At 39.3% G+C, this 17,970-nt stretch overlaps 1 protein-coding gene across 4 annotated transcripts in view; it reads right to left on the bottom strand.

Annotated features, from left to right (window-relative positions):
- Nucleotides 1-17,970, bottom strand: part of ncapd2 (non-SMC condensin I complex, subunit D2) — a 100,945-nt gene that overhangs the window by 27,234 nt on the left and 55,741 nt on the right. For all 4 annotated transcript variants that reach the window (XM_051931698.1, XM_028809988.2, XM_051931699.1 and 1 more), the window contains 5 exons: nucleotides 10,491-10,680; nucleotides 2,210-2,346; nucleotides 1,905-2,132; nucleotides 1,221-1,395; nucleotides 878-962 (listed from right to left, as the gene is read on the bottom strand). In XM_051931698.1, the coding sequence (XP_051787658.1) occupies nucleotides 878-962; nucleotides 1,221-1,395; nucleotides 1,905-2,132; nucleotides 2,210-2,346; nucleotides 10,491-10,680 (815 nt within the window). The remainder of the gene's footprint in view (nucleotides 1-877; nucleotides 963-1,220; nucleotides 1,396-1,904; nucleotides 2,133-2,209; nucleotides 2,347-10,490; nucleotides 10,681-17,970) is intronic.

The following is a 17,970-nucleotide window of genomic DNA, read 5'->3' as shown; positions in this document are numbered from 1 at the left end:
AGAAACATGAACTGCCTCTGCCACCTGAGGCAGGCCATGATGAGTGCATGAATGACCTAGACCCTGTCCTTTATTATATATAAAGAGGCTTGTATGTGATTCAACATTGACATTTACTTGGTAAATTTTATTTTTATACAAGTTCAATAAGAACTTTAATAACTTGCAGCACTGCTCATGCTGCCTACATCAATTCACACGGTTTCCTTGTGTGTCTATATCAACTCATCAGTTAACACACACTGTGCGAGTCCCACAGCACTAGCAGCGGTCTGGGCACTGCATAATGGCACATTGCTATCTTGCCTCCAGTCTTGTTTTCTCTTTTGTTTGTGACTTCCACAGAGAGACCAGCAAAAAGAATGTTTGTGTGGTTCTCCACTTCATTCAGTAATACTTTCCAGTTTCATTTTCTGTGTTCTCTTATGGTTTGTAGTAAAGAAATCACTCAAGAATACGACCTAATTAATATGGTATAATAATGTCATGGAACAAAAAAAAAAGAAAAAAAAAAAGTGTTGAAGCCAAACATGGGTTATTGTAGGGGCAGACTGAGTAGCTAAGTTGATTCCAAAATTTATAAATAAACTTGGCATGGCACAAGGTGTACATACGGTTAAATTAAAAAAAATAAAATAAACACCATACACCATTTTTGCCTTTTTGAGGATAAGCTAAATTTTAGTATGGGAAACCAGGTTTTATGGCATAGCAGAGCTGAGGCCCCAAAACCAAACTTCCTGTCCATAACCACTGCATCACCCTCTTTAAAAGTAGTGATTATCAATACTAAATCACAAAGTATTCCATGTACATAGCATTAAATATATGTAAACAAAAAAATGAAGACCATACAAAAGCTGGATTATACACTCACAATCTCTTCTAGGCACTGGACTGTTCCAAGAGAAGCGTCCACCATTAGCAACGACAAGTTATGGATCAGCGTCTGAGCTTTTGCCCTGAAGATTACAATTTTTTTTTTTTTTTTTACTACAAAGCGAAGTTCAATTCTAATTTGGTATTTTACATAATTACTTTTCAAGAAGTAAATTGATGAGAACGTACATTACAAAGAAATAAAAGTTCACAATGTTTGGCTCTAGTAAAAAAACACTTGTATTCACTTCTCCCTTCTAATTACCAGTTGACAGTCAATCACATATATCCTAACAATGTTAAAGCTCACATTGGGAAACGTGCACTTTTTAAAAATTTACCTCTGCGTATCTCCAGACGGGTTCAGATACAACCTTCGATAAGCTTCAATAACGGCCTCTTTGACACCCGAATCCTTTGACCAAACCAACGGAAGCATCCTCCGGATTCCTATCAAGGCATGACTTACTCCAAATTCAGAAACTGTCACAAAGAAGTTGATAGCCTCTAACACAACTATGCAGGGAGAAAAAAAAAAAAAAAAGAGGAGGGGTGAAATTACAGTATATTTAATTCCTAAATGTTTTTAACCATAGAAATTTTTTAAAAAGTTTAGAATATAAAGGCTTACTTCAAAATATTTATTTTAATTAAACTAATAAAATTGTATGTCATGCTGCTTTTAAATGGTTAGACTAGATAGCCAGACATGTAAACTGGACGTAAGTGGAAAACAAAACACTTCAAAGAGATTACAAGACACAAAATACAGGAAATTAAACTTGTTTTTTTGCAAATCTAGCCACTTTATGATAGCCATGTCAATATTATTTCCTTAATGAATAAGTTTAAAGCAGATCACTTGATAAAAGTAAAAAAAAAAAAAAAAAAAAAATTACTATAAATAAAAATGGGAAACAAATTGCAGTAACCATCTTTTTTCATGGGTGGAAGGTTACTTTACACATTTCTTTCTGGCACTTAAAGCAGTCATTTAATAAAAACCATTTAACACTTATTCATACCTGATGTAGTTTTCCAATACAGCATATCACTAATCACAGCAATAGCTTTCTCCATTTTGATGGCAAAGTTGTGCGTGTCTCTTAAATACTGCACAAGCATTTGTTGCTTGTCAATATCTATGGGGCTACTCTCAGTGGATAAGATGGACTGTTGGTCACCAGGGAGATTCTTTACTGGTGCTGAAGATAAAGAGGACACTTGAAGACCAGAGTTTGGGGTATCTGAACCTGCAAATTCCCAAGAGAGGAAATAATTGGAGGACACTCATCATCCAAAAAATACAAATAAATGTTTGGAATCCTACCTTTAAAAATATGTCCCATTATATTTAAAACATTTTTCTGTGTAGTATTTTTATCTTCTACATTTGTCTTCTCCAAAGAAAAATACTCTGATTCTGGAAACGTTTCTAAGCATGCCAGAGTAAGAACAATAGCCTGCCTAAAGTAAAACAGAAGAGGTGAAAGAAAAAATAAATAAATCAGATAAATAAGACATCTGCTACCCTGAATTTGTTTAATTTTGAATTAAAAATGTCAATATGATTAACTCTGGGAGTAACAGATATTTTGAAGGACAAAAAACATCTATTTACTAAACCTGTTTTGTTCCAGCACTTCAAAATGTGCTTTAAAATTTGTTAATGCGATATTCCACCCAATAATATTTATATGCTACTTACCCCCATGTAGTTTGTAGAAAGAGCAGAGGAAAAGAAATGGTAATCTCATATTTTGATGGGAAATAGAAATAAAGTTCTGTATTCATCGAAGACAGAACTCTTGACCAATGAATAGAGGGTTTGAGGTGAGGCTTAGGGGCAGGTCTCCAATACAAAACGAGCAAACCTGTGTGAAAGGGACTTCCTGTGTGGGGAGTAATTTAATTTTGATGATTTATTTACCAATAATTTAACAAAATGTGCATGTGTTTCACTAGACATGTTGATTATGCAACATGAGTAACAGTTTTTTTTTCATGATATTTGGTATTATTCACCATGGTCCAGTGCTGGTCAATACAGACTCCCATTCCATCCGAAATGGTATCTCCATTCTTCACAAATGTGTGATTAAACATTATTCAATGACCTTCACTACAAAACTACAGGTGATGGTCATAAAATTAGAATATCATGACAAAGTTGATTTCAGTAATTCCATTCAAAAGACTGATGTATTTCAAATGTTTATTTCTTTTAATGTTGATGATTATAACTGACAACTAATGAAAGTCCCAAATTCCGTATCTCGGAAAATTAGAATATCATCAATTAAGACCAATGCAAAAAAAAGGATTTTTAGAAATGTTGCCCAACTGAAAGGTATGAACATGAAAAGTATGAGCATGTACAGCACTCAATATATAGTTGGGGCTCCTTTGGCCTGGATTACTGCAGCAATGCGGCGTGGCATGGAGTCGATCAGTCTGTGGCACTGTTCAGGTGTTATGAGAGCCCATGTTGCTCTGATAGTGGCCTTCAGCTCTTCTGTATTGTTGGGTCTGGCGTATTGCATCTTCCTCTTCACAATATTCCAGATTTATAAGGTCAGGCGAGTTTGCTGGCCAATCAAGAACAGGGATACCATGGTCCTTAAACCAGGTACTGGTAGCTTTGGCACTGTGTGCAGGTGCCAGGTCCAGTTGGAAAATGAAATCTGCATCTCTATAAAGTTCGTCAGCAGCAAGAAGCATGAAGTGCTCTAAAACTTCCTGGTAGACGGCTGCGTTGAACTTGGACCTCAGAAAACACAATGCACCAACACCAGCAGATGACATGGCACCCCAAACCATCACTGACTGTGGAAACTTTACACTGGACCTCACGCAACGTGGATTCTGTGCCTCTCCTCTCTTCCTCCAGACTCTGGGACCTTGATTTCCAAAGGAAATGCAAAATTTACTTTCATCAGAGAACATAACTTTGGACCACTCAGCAGCAGTCCAAAGGCGAGACGCTTCTGACGATGTCTCTTGTTCAAGAGTGGCTTGACACAAGGAATGAGACAGCTGAAACCCATGTCTTGCATACGTCTGTGCGTGGTGGTTCTTGAAGCACTGACTCCAGCTGCAGTCCACGCTTTGTTAATCTCCCCCACATTTTTGAATGGGTTTAGTTTCACAGTCCTCTCCAGGGTGCGGTTATCCCTATTGCTTGTACACTTTTTTCTACCACATCTTGTCCTTCCCTTCGCCTCTCTATTAATGTGCTTGGACACAGAGCTCTGTGAACAGCCAGCCTCTTTAGCAATGACCTTTTGTCTTGCCCTCCTTGTGCACGGTGTCAATGGTCATCTTTTGGACAACTGTCAAGTCAGCAGTCTTCCCCATGATTGTGTAGCCTACAGAACTAGACTGACAGACCATTTAAAAGCTTTTGCAGGTGTTTTGTGTTAATTAGCCGATTAGAGTGTGGCACCAGGTGTCTTCAATATTGAACCTTTTCACAATATTCTAATTTTCCGAGATACTGAATTTGGAACTTTCATTAGTTGTCAGTTATAATCATCGAAATAAATATTTGATTAAACATCAGTCTGTGTGTAATGAATTAATCTAATATACAAGTTTCACTTTTTGAATGGAATTACTGAAATAAATCAACTTTGTCATGATATTCTAATTTTATGACCAGCACCTGTACATGGGGTAAGCTACGTTAGGGTGCAAAAAGAACACATCCACTGAATCTACTGTAGATAAAACTATGATAGAAAGGTTTCCAACTTTAAAAAATTTCAATAGCAATATTCTAAAATTTAATAAAAAAAAGGAAATTAAAGTAGAAAATAAAGATTATAAAACATGCTGAAAAAATCCAAAAGATGTTCCATTAAAGTTTAAATGTCATTCTTTCATTACATTTTTTATAATGAACATAAGCTAAGCAAGAGATCAAACTTAACATGATGGAACAAAGACAAGTAATACTTCATTTTCCGATGGAAAGCTATATCGAAGTGACTTAAATAAAAAATGATAAAGTTCATATATTTTAAATTTTACATATTTAACCAATCAACTTAGTAAATCCGTACAAAGGTAATTTGCCTTCATCTGACATTAGATCAATTAACAACAATCCAAAATAAAGGCAGCTGTTGTCTAATATGGAATATCTTGACACAAAATGAAATTGTAATTATGAAAAACACTTTTTTTTTTTTTTTAATTAAATCACCAAAACTGTAGCTTCTGGATATTTACGCTCTCTCTCTCTCACTTGGTGATTGCGTTGTGATTAACAATGACAGAAACTTTCTTGCTTATTAGATGAAGAGATCAAATTTGTATGGGTAAATCTGAACTTGGCTTCCTGCCCAGCATTCCATAAGAAGATTTTCCTATACACCAATAAAGATTGATTTTCAAAATTGAAACAAAGCACAAAAAAGAGGCAGAACCCGGTTTCAACAGAAAACATACTTTGTCAGCATTGCACAACAAACAGTTATAAACAAGTACATTAACGTGGCTGGTGTGGTTGGTGGTGGGGTGGCATGGGGGTGTGTGTGTTTGGGAGTTTTTTTTTTTTTTTCCTCCACCCATCACAGAATATTATCTGACTAGATCATGCCAGGATTTGGAAGGATCAATAATTAATGAAAAGCTTCAGAGAATTATTCCTGAATAAAATGTTGAAGTCTCATATTTAACAATTACAGCATAAAACTCAAAAGAAATTATGCCTTTTAATTGATTCAATTGATGACTCAGGCGCCGCCGAGAGTGGCAGCTTTTTCAGCAGCTCCGTATACGACTGTTTTTCTACCTTTTATTTTTCTCTTATTTTTTTATTGATCACTCCTATCACTTTCTTTTATGTGGATTCATTCCCTGGACACTTACTTTTACAACGTAGACATGGATTTTTACACGCCGAGACTCATCTATTCAAGTAGTCAACTTCAAGCGGCGAGAACAAATGCCAGTGTCGGTGTGGTTCCCCGTTTACCCGACGAGGTAAGAAGGCGGTATTGTGGCAGCAGAGCCGGCACTAAGCTAAAAATGAAGCGGCTTGCGAGAAAGTGGCGTTTTAAGCCTTCGGTGCCTTCTGTGATCCTGGGAAATGTAAACTCACTACCAAATAAGATCAATGAACTGGCTGCGCTGGTGAAAAATGTCAGAACCAACAGAGAATGCAGTCAGTTGTGCTTTTGCGAAACGTGGCTAACTACCACCATCCCAGATGCAAACGTGGAGCTACCCAGGTTTAGCACAGTTAGAGTGGACAGAGACGCAAGTACCGGCGGGAAGCACAAAGGAGGAGGTCTAGCTCTCTATGTCAATACAAAGTGGTGTAACTCTAGACATGTAAACATCAAAATCTTCACTTGTTGCAGGGAAATCGAACTGTTGGCCTTAAGTTTACGTCCCTATTACTTGCCCAGAGAGTTTGGACACGTCAGTTGTTGTTATTGTTTACATCCCTCCTCGGGCGGACGTGGAGATAGCGAGTGACATCATCCATTCTGCTGTTGCTAAGTTACAAACTCAGCACCCTGAGGCGCTTGTGCTAATCGCTGGAGACTTTAAACCATGTGATGCTGGACAAAACATTACCTGCCTTCTCCCAGTATGTGGACTGTAACACCCGGGGAAATAGGACTATTGAGTTACTGTATGCAAATGTTAAAGATGCATGCAGCGCCACCCCGCTGCCTGCGCTTGGGAAAGCAGATCACAACCTGGTTTTGCTTCAGCCTCACTACAAACCAAGAGTGAGGGTCCTACCTACAACCACACGCTCATTCAGGAAGTGGTCCCCTGAGGCAGAGCAGGCACTGAGAGACTGCTTTGGAACTACAGACTGGGATATCCTGCAGGGATCACATAGTGAGAACATTGAGGAGGTTGTTGACTGCACTACTGACTACATCAACTTCTGTATGGACATTGTAGTTCCAGTAAGAACTGTACGCTGCTATGCTAACAACAAGCCATGGATTACAAGTGGCCTTTTGAACCAGAAGAAAAGGGCTTTTAAAGGCGGTGATCAGCATGAGCTCAAGCGCGTGCAGAAGGAACTCCAAGTCCAGCTCAGGGCGGCGAAGGAGCAGTACAGGAGAAAGCTGGAGCAGAAGTTGCAGAACAGCAGCATGAAGGAAGTGTGGGATGAGATGAAGATCATCACTGGCTGCAGCTCGAAGTGGGGTGCCACCATCGAGCAAGACGTGAAGGGAGCAAACCAAATGAACAACTTCTTTAACAGGTTTGACCACCCTAACCCAGGGGTAGGCAACGTCGGTCCTGGTGAGCCGCAGTATGTGCAGGTTTTTGTTCCAACCCAGTTCCTTAACGAGAACTCAATTATTGCTGATGAAGCACATATTGCTTAAGTGACATTTTGATGCTTCATTTTAGTGGTCTCGCTTGTTAAGGTTCTCCAACCTTAATTGCTTATTTCAATCTTAAACTGCTGCATTCAGTGTTTTAATTGCTCCTTATTAGCAATAAGATGTAAAAGACAAAGCAGCCAGCAGTTCTCCAGCTAGCTTTTTTCCCCAATTACATCTGTGTGTGTTCATCATGCACTGTTTGATTTAATAAAACACTTAATAGAAAAATGTGACAGACTGAAAATGATCTGTTTTAGGCTTCATATCATTTGGATGATATCTTCGGAAAGGAAAAAAATCTACGATATAAGAGCCTTACACTGCACAGACTAACAAGCCATAAAATTAAATAAGGTCTGAGACTGGCAATGATTGGTTTCTAATTAAGCAATTGGGTTGGAATGAAAACCTGTAGCCACTGCGGCTCACCAGGACCGACGTTGCCTACCCCTGCCCTAACCCACTCTCACCTTGGAGTACTACACCCTCCACCCATCCTTCTGCTGATACCAGCATAGGAGAGACATCCCCACCCACAATTACAGCAGCCCAGGTAAGCAGAGAGCTGAGGAGACTTCGTGCCAGCAAAGCAGCGGGTCCAGATGGAGTATCGCCACGACTGCTGAAGGTCTGTGCGCTGGAGCTGGGGAGTCCTCTACAGCACATCTTCAACCTGAGTCTGGAACAGGGGAGAGTCCTGAGGCTTTGGAAAACATCTTGTATCACCCCAGATCCAAAGGTATCATGTCCTAGTGAGGTGAACGACTTCCGGCCTGTTGCTCTGACGTCACATGTGATGAAGACCATGGAGCGGCTGCTGCTTCACCACCTGAGGCCACAGGTACACCACGCCCTCGACCCTCTGCAGTTCGCATACCAGGAGAAGGTGGGAGCGGAGGATGCCATCATCTATATGCTACACCGATCACTCTCCCACTTAGACAGAGGCAGTGGTGCTGTAAGAATTATGTTTCTAGACTTCTCTAGCACCTTCAACACCATCCAACTTCTGCTCCTTAGGGACAAGCTGACAGAGATGGGAGTAGATTCATACCTAGTGGCATGGATCGCGGACTATCTTACACACAGACCTCAGTATGTGCGTCTCAGGAACTGCAGGTCTGACATTGTGGTCAGCAACACAGGAGCGCTGCAGGGGACTGTACTTTCTCCGGTCCTGTTCAGCCTATATACAAATCGGACTTCCAATACAACTTGGAGTCCTGCCACATGCAAAAGTTCGCTGACGACACTGCTATCGTGGGCTGCATCAGCAGTGGGCAGGAGGAGGAGTATAGGAACATCATCAAGGACTTTGTTAAATGGTGCAACTCAAACCACTTACATCTGAACACCAGCAAAATCAAGGAGCTGGTGGTGGACTTTAGGAGGACTAGGCCCCTCCTAGACCCCGTGATCATCAGAGGTGACTGTGTGCAGAGGGTACAGACCTATAATTACCTGGGAGTGCAGCTGGATGATAAATTGGACTAGACCGCCAATACTGATTCTCTGTGCAAGAGAGGACAGAGCCGGCTATACTTCCTTAGAAGACTGGCGTCCTTCAACATCTGCAATAAGATGTTGCAGATGTTCTATCAGACGGTTGTGGCGAGCGCCCTCTTCTACGCAGTGGTGTGCTGGGGAGGCAGCATAAAGAAGAAGGACGCCTCACGTCTTTACAAACTGGTGAGGAAGGCAGGCTCTATTGTAGGCATGGATCTGGACAGTATGACATCCGTGGCAGAGCGACGGGTGCTCAGCAGGCTCCTATCAATTATGGAGAATCCACTGCATCCACTAAACAGTGGCATCTCCAGACAGAGGAGTAGCCTCAGCGACAGACTGAGGAGATCGTTCCTCCCTCAAACTATGCAACTCTTCAATTCCACCCATTTTTTTGGGGGTCGGGGCGATGTAGGGGGGATAAACTTTAACATTATTCAAAGTTATTGTCTGTTTTTACCTATATTTTTATTACTCTTTAATATTGTTTTTTGAATCAGTATGCTGCTGCTGGAGTATGTGAATTTCCCATTGGGATTAATAAAGTATCTATCTATCCAATTACTCTTCATTGGAAGAAAAATGTCTCGACCTACAAAACAACCAAGTATGACGCTATACATAGAGCAGAACCACCACCATCTTTATCTGGCATTGAAGTGCTTATTCATGGTCTTTATTGACATTACATTTTAGGCATATCATGTAAAACACCCTCAGAAATAATTGGAAATGTATTGACATTTGATCATCAAAATATTTTAGATGTCCAAAGATAATCGTTACACTTATGTGGCATGCCCCGAGAATTAAGTGAAAATAAGACCTGGATGGTATAAAAGGTACATTTTTTGCAGCCAGTTATAAGCTTCTTAGATATTTTTGCTTGTAGTTTCTCCTAATCTTTAACTGGAATTTGGCTTCAATACTTGCAGGATTTCTTTTATTAGTAACTATTTCAATTTTCCAAACGTTTTTCAGTTAGACATAGGTCAGTAAGTCTTGCTGGCTGGTTTCACACAATCCATTTTTAAAAATTTTAAACATTTTTCCCTTTTTTACCCTGGGTACCAGATGTGTAAAGTAACACTTGAAATTCTGAGTAGGGTAGTGATATTTCAGCTGAAACAGAGGTTTCAACTATCCAGAAAAAAATTCTTCTTACTTTATTGTAATTGAAAGTAACATGCCACTTTTGGATGTACTGTACGTTTTGGGCCATTTTCTCGATGGAAGATCGATGATCAAAAAGTTTTTGGACGCTGAGTAGCATATTCTTGGGACAAATTGATTGACAGAGCGATATCTAAAATGAACCAAGTGATTCCCAAATTTCACGATTCATTTAATACTTCAGGACTTTCAACAACAGAGGCAGGGCAAGGCAACAGGACTTATTCTGAATGAAAATCACAATATTCATTTTTGATTTGATGTTTCAATACGTTCTCAATACACATTAGAGAGAAAAAAAAACAGCATCATATATATGCACGTTTGATATAGTTCTAAACCAGTTATATTTTCTCCAAAAAATGTAACAATTTCATGAACAGATTTGCCTTAGAAGCAACTTTTTCTTCCCAAACCATTTTTGTACAAGTTGTCGTCTACATATTTTTGTGAAGAGTAAGTGTAGGAAAAGAAAGTGGCTTCCCATTGCTAAATGCTGGCAAGACTTCTGATGAGGTTAAAGAGAGACACATGCAAGGTATTTGATATAGATAAATAAATACAAACCTATATTTGTTGTTTTGCAGAAGATGCAATATTTTCTCAGCAGACTCTTGTGGTGTCTCATTTATAAGGACATGGTCTTCACTGGCATCCTCATTATAACCTCTTCCCTCCACAGAAAGCACAGCCTCTACAGTTTGAATAAGCTCAGGCTCCATTGCATTCCACACCTCCCAGGCTTCAATCACTGCAACTAGCAAACAAAAAACAAAAGTATTGATATATTTATATAAAAAATATTCTGAAATGTTTCTGCTGCTGAGGAGCAATATTTCAAATAATTTAATGTTTCCTCAATGACTGAATAGTTCAGTTGGCTCTGTATAACTAGACCGGGGTGTTAAACTCAAGGCCTGAGAGTTGGAACCAACCTTTGGACCTTTTCTTAAACCCTGATCTGACCTACTCCAAATGTGGTCTATGTTCCATCACCAGTGCATTTTTTTTTTTTTTTTTTTAAATGATGTCCACGCCATCGGTCGTGATGCACGGAATAATGCCGGTATAAATTATGTACTTTGCTTTAGCAAACAATTCTCATCTATGCTATGCTGTCCACTCTCTTGAATTTGTGTGTTGGCTAGGGCACCTTTTAAAAGTAGTGTTTGAAATTCCAAAATGCAATGTACTAGGCTTCACAGATGTGCTCTTTGCTTGAACGTACTTCTTTATTTTCTCCGGGTGCAAATTTGCAGTTATTTTGTTTTACTACTGTGTCCGTTACTTTCTCTTCAACTCTTAAGTTATGGTTTTGATGTGGAATTCGGATACAGTATTGTACAGTACAATATAAAATAGATTTTTTTAAGCACAGTGGACTGTCATTAAGAGTGCTTTTAGGATCGCTTATGGGCCGGTTATTAATCCTTAAAATATGAGGAATCAAAATAAACCACAGCCCTGCTACATTGCTAAACTGGTCAGTAAACACTTTGTTGTTGTTGGTGAGGCTAGCAGGGGATGTTTACCCTGTGGTCTGAATTTGGATCCCAATGCCCCAGTACAGGGATTGGGACACTGTGCTGAAAAAATGGCGCCATCCTTTGGACGAGATGCGCTACCGAGTTCTTGATTCTTTGTGGTCAGAAAAAATCCCTAGACATCCTACATGAAGAGTTGGCTTTATCCTGATGTCCTGGCTAAATTACCCAGCATGTTCTAGTCATTCTGGACCCCTTAATCATCCCCTGTCTCTAACTGGCCGACTCTCACCACTCACACTTACTCTCAGCTTGTGGAAGGCTACCCAAAACATATTGCTCAAGTTAAACAAAGACCATGCCACCAAATATTAAAAAAGTGTATGTAAACTTGACCAACTGGAATTGTGATATAGTCAATAAAAAGTGAAATGATCCATCAGTGAACATTGTTAGAAAAAATCCTTTGCCCAGTACAAAGTAGATTTCTTAAATATACCAAATTGCTAGTATAAAATCTGTGGAGGAGTTATAAAGAGTTTTAAAGAATTCAACTGGTGTACATAAACTTCTGACTTCAACTGTACACATTTTGTAAATAAAATGTACTTAACTGCTTAATTGCCAACTCAAATGTATATTCATTTACCTAATTTCTCTGTAGGAAACTAGTTTTATTTTGTAATTTTTATTATTAAAAACTAGGGGGCTTCGCTCGCCAACCCCCGTGTTTGGTTTTCTGGATACACACTTAAGATTTTCTTTTCTTTGAATTGTTGCTAATAGTTTCACTTTTATTTCAGAACTTCTGTAAAAACAATATTTGTAATCTTGCGAGTCCCAATATCCTGAATCTTTTTAATGAGGTCAGGATAGGTTTCTGTTTGGAATTTCAGCACAGACAAAACAATCTACATCATCAGCAGTTAATTTTTTTTTTTTTTTTTTTTTTTTTTACAAAGTAAAAAAGTAAGCAGAGTTCTGCATTGGACTCCTGTCTGTAAAGTCGTTTTTGAAATTCTCAAGATTCTTTATTTGTCACATGCATCCTGATCCGCTTATCAAAAACTGTGCAAAGTTAGAAGAATATCAGTTAGATTAACAAAAAGTCATAAATTTAAAGGTAACAGTAAAGATAATAATTCTACTTTATTCACATAATTGTACTTAAGTGTTAAGGTGCAATAGTGTAGTAATTATTGTGCAAAACCAAAGTTAGACTGGTGCATAGTTAAATGAGGCTGTTTGTGTTACTGCGATCTTTACTTTCTATTTTCTGATTTTCCTACTTTCATATCCTTTAACTTTCTCCACATGTGTATAGTGCAGTTTTTTTTTAGTCTAATTTCCCTAGTTTCATAGTCTCTAACCTGCTCTACATGTGTTTAGCGCCAACGTTTGTAAACATCTTTATGAAGTTCTACTTTCTTTTACTCATTGTCTTAATTCTGAGCCGGATTGGACGTGTTTTTTTTTTTTTTCAATTCCACTTGTTCCGGGCTGATAATTACTTTCCTTATTTTCTGAATTTGCACCTTGATTATTCTTTTTTGCAGTTTTTTCTGTCCAACACATTTGAGTCTCTTTTCTCCGCGCTGCTCTCTTCTTCGCTTAGATGTCGACATTTAATTTATAACGTACTGTCCTTATACGCTTTATATGCGCTGAGAGCCCTGGATCTGTGTGTGCTCAAATCCTTCACAAGACTGAATGTTTTGCTGCCTATTGTCCTATTTGATAGATTGTAAGTAGGGCGTGTGTTTGGTCTTGCAGGTCTTTAAAATGTCTTACGAGAAGATCACGTATCATAGACTTGCTTTATGCTTCCCAGGACAGGATCTCTTTTTATAATAGATAGATGGGTAAGGAGGTGGGACAGTATGCATTTACAGCTAACCCTGGGGCAGCAGAAACAGTTTTTTTTACTGACAAAATTCCGACCTGTGTCAGGTATATAAAATGTTAATGTTGGCCCTCATAATTGAGTTTGATACTCCTGTTCTAGACAGTAAAATACTAAATGAACCTGCTACTAAAGCCCTTCAACAAGAGACTTAGTAATACCCAAGGTATGAGTGCAGTTTTGGATGATATTGTCACAGGTATAGAACTTCCCACCAAAGTTATTGTAGACTAAAACTAAAAAGCTTATAAACAACAAAAACAAGACGAAAAACTAAAATGATACAAAACTACTACAGTTGCTGAAAAGACTAACTGAAATAGAATAATAAATAACAAACATTAAGTTTTCATCATCATCTCTCTACGGTAGAGTCCATTTTTGCATTCTTCATAAAATTCTTGGACTGTCCTTTAAGTGATAAAATTCAGCAGATAAACTTTCTCTGAATAAGACAACATCAGCGATCAACATGGCCAGAAGACGACAACAACAAAACGCAGTGTGGGAGGTTCCCAGCTTGAGGACAGTTGTCATCTGGATTGCAAAACAGAATGACTGAGAGATTATAAACTGGCAAGACAACTATGAATGAAGATAACTACTCCATTCCTTACTTTCTGAATTACAAGACGCATGCTTTAAGTTTATATAAAGGATGCTTTTATGCTGTATGTTATGTATATGTAAAAATTTAATACTAAATATAAGTTCTATTTAATGTTTCAAATAATTGCATTGAATGTGTTATGTGCCTGCACCCTGGTATTAAGGTGCACGTTACAGCCGGAACTTGTTTATATACATAAAATGGTGGAAGTTTGGTAATTGCCGTATTTGTGTCTTTCTTTATTAACTTACTATTATACTGTTGGTTTACGTGTAAAAACACAACAGAATTGGCGACGAGAAAATAAATAACCCTGCCGCATGCTGACTGTTCAAAACCAACTGAGCTTCTCTGCTTTGCCTTGAGTGAATTTCCATGTTTTCTATGTGCTTCGTGGCATACTGAAGAGCGCACCCTGGGCCTGCCAGAAGAGAGACGGATAAAACACAGAAGTGAGTAAAGAAAATCTTAAGAATTTGAAACAAGATGTATGGCTGTGTAGGACAAATGGCTGCTTTTGACAGCACCGAGGAGGAATGGGCTACTTACATTGAGAGACTTGAGCAGTACTGCCTCGCAAACGATATCGGGAATGAGAGAAAAGTGGCTGTGCTTTTAAGTGTAATGGGTCCGAAAACTTATAATCTGTTGCGCAGTCTAGTGGCACCGTTGAAACCCGCAGAAAAATCATTTAAAGATATTGTGGATGTATTGCAAGCACATTTGAACCCAAAACCGATGATTATTGCCGAGCGGTTTCGCTTTCATAAACGGGACCAGCAGGAACACGAGTCAATTGCGGACTATATTGCTGAGCTAAGGCGGCTTACAGAGCACTGTCATTTTGGCGAGGGCTTGTCCGACATGCTAAGAGATCGACTCGTGTGCGGGCTTCACAACGAGAGCATACAGAAACGGCTCCTCACAGAAAGAGATTTAACATTACAGCGCGCACAGGAAATAGCGATTTCAATGGAAACGGCGGAAAAAGACGCCTTAGAATTTAAGAGAAAAGTGATTTCACAGTGCAGCCTCAATAAGGTTGTAGCAAAGCACGCTGAGAAAATGCCATCCTGCTTTAGATGTGGAAAAAAAATCGCACGTTCCGACTGAATGTTGGTTTAAAGATAAAGAGTGCAGACAGTGTAATAAAAAAGGGCACATCCAGAAAATGTGCAGAATGAACGAAAATAAAGGGAAGTCACATAAAATGGGTAATAAAAGCAAAAAGGTGCATGAAATTGATAAAACCAACTCCAGTGACTCTGAAACTGAACATCTGTCTTGTCTAGAGCTCCATTCTATTAAACACACTGACCGCAGAATAATATGGGTGGCACCCAAAGTGGAAGAAGTGACATTAAAAATGGAGTTAGACACCGGATCAGCCCTGTCAATTATTTCAGAAAAAGATTATAAAGAAAAATTTCCAAATGTGAAACTGAAAGGCACTTCAGTAATACTAAAAACATACACAGGTGAAAAGATTGCTCCCATTGGTAAGCTTAAGGTGACAGTTGTGTATGAAAGCCAGAGACATCTGCTGGATTTATATGTGCTATCAAGAGGAGGTGTTCCCTTATTTGGACGTGAATGGCTAAAAAGTATCCAGCTTAACTGGCAGTCCATAAAAGAAATGCATTTCACCTCAGGACTGAGCATATTTCCTAAGCAAGAAAAGCTGAATTCACTATTAGTTCACTATGCACAGGTGTTCCAAGAGGGAATTGGGACTCTCAAACATATCAAGGCACATATTGCAGTGGAAGAGGATGCACAGCCAAAGTTCCATAAGGCTCGCCCTGTACCATATGCTATTCGCCCTAAGGTTGAGGCAGAGCTCAAGCGTTTAGAAGGACAGGGTGTCCTCTCCAAAGTCAATTGGTCTGAGTGGGCAACGCCCATCGTGCCCGTGATCAAGAAAAATGGTGCTGTACGCATCTGTGGTGACTTTAAAGTCACATTAAATCCGGTACTACATGTCGACCAATATCCTCTACCACGCATAGAGGATATCTTTGCCTCACTTGCTGGTGGCGAGAACTTTTCAAAGATAGATTTGTCCCAAGCATATTTACAGATGGAATTAGAGGAGTCATCTAAAAAGTACCTCACTATTAATACTCACAAGGGACTCTTCCGTTATAACAGACTGGTTTTTGGAGTTTCGTCTGCTCCTGCTATGTGGCAGAGAGCAATGGATCAGGTGCTACAGGGCATCCCTGGTACTCAGTGTTACTTAGATGACATAATTGTAACTGGTACAGATAATAGTGCACATCTGACAAACCTTGAAGCAGTCCTTACTAGGCTGTTAGAATTTGGACTGAAAGCAAATAAAAGTAAATGCCAATTCTTTAGGGACTCTTTAGAATACTGTGGACATATTATTGATAAGAATGGCCTCCATAAATCCCCAGACAAGATAGATGCTGTCCTGAAGGCACCTCAGCCTGAAAATGTGACCCAGTTACATTCTTTCTGGGCCTTGTAAATTACTACTATCGATTTTTGCCAAATCTTTCAACAGTGTTGCATCCACTAAACTGTTTGTTACAAAAAGGAAATAAATGGGAATGGTCACAAGATTGTGAACAAGCGTTTAATACTGCCAAACAGCTGATTACATCTGATGAAGTGCTGACACATTTTAATCCAAAGTTGCCATTGCGCCTGGCTTGCGATGCATCACCGTATGGCATTGGTGCTGTTCTTTCTCACAAGATGCTTGATGGCACAGAACGACCAATTGCTTTTGCATCAAGGTCTCTAAGTCCTGCTGAAAAGAATTATGCACAGATAGACAGGGAAGGTCTAAGCCTAGTGTGGGCGGTAAAGAAATTTAATCAATACCTATATGGTAAACATTTCACATTAGTTACTGATCATCAGCCCTTAGTTGCTATTTTCAGTCCTCATAAGTGTGTTCCAACCATGGCTGCAGCACGCTTACAACGATGGTCTTTGTTTTTAGGCGGCCATGACTACCAAATTGAGGCACAAAACTACATGCAAATGCAGATGGACTTTCCCGTCTACCTTGTGAGTTTAAGGGAACTCAAAACCTTTCCGATCCAGCTGAAATTTTTCATCTAACACAACTGGAGCCCTTACCCATTACAAGTGCTCAAATTCAGAAAGAGACAAGTCGAGATCCCACTATGGCCAAATTATTTGACTTGATAATAAAAGGTTGGCCTTCTAGAAGTGATGCTGATCTCCCTGAGTACTCAAATCGACGTGACCAGTTATCAGTGTGTCAAGGATGCATTATGTGGGGCACAAGAGTGATTGTACCACCCAAACTTCGTACAAAAATACTTGAGGCACTTCATGAAGGTCATTTAGGTGTTGTAAAGATGAAAAGCTTAGCCCGAAGCTACATATGGTGGCCTGGAATTGACCTTCAAATAGAGAATCTGGCCAAGTCATGCACAGGATGCCAACAGACTCGGCGACAGCCCCAAAGCGCTCCCCTTCATACCTGGGAATGGCCAAGCTCTGTCTGGCAACGACTTCACATTGACTATGCAGGACCTTTCCATAATCGAATGTTTCTCATTGTGGTTGATGCACATTCAAAATGGCCTGAAATTTTTGCAGTAAAAAAGGCAACATCATCTAAAACGGTAGATATACTCCACACCTTATTTGCACGTACTGGACTTCCAGAACAACTAGTCAGTGACAATGGCACTCAGTTTACATCTGCTGAGTTCCAGGCATTTGTAAAAAAGAATGGCATTAAGCACATCACCTCTGTTCCTTACCATCCTGCAACAAATGGTCTAGCTGAACGTTTTATTCAGTCCTTCAAACTATCTATGAAAGCCATGGAAAAGGAAAAAGTCGCTACATGTGAAAATTGCAGGCTTCCTTCTAGCCTATCGAAACACAGCTCACTCAACCACAGGTCAGACTCCAGCAATGCTTTTCCTGGGAAGAAGCTTGAGATCACGCTTAGATCTGCTAAAACCTGATTTGCGTATACATGTGCAAAAGAAGCAGTGCTTCCAAGACCAAAAACAATGCAAGCTTAGAATATTTGAG

The sequence above is a fragment of the Erpetoichthys calabaricus genome, chromosome 9, assembly GCF_900747795.2.
Source record: "Erpetoichthys calabaricus chromosome 9, fErpCal1.3, whole genome shotgun sequence".
Lineage (NCBI taxonomy): Eukaryota > Metazoa > Chordata > Cladistia > Polypteriformes > Polypteridae > Erpetoichthys > Erpetoichthys calabaricus.
This window is presented reverse-complemented; position numbering and strand designations above follow the sequence as displayed.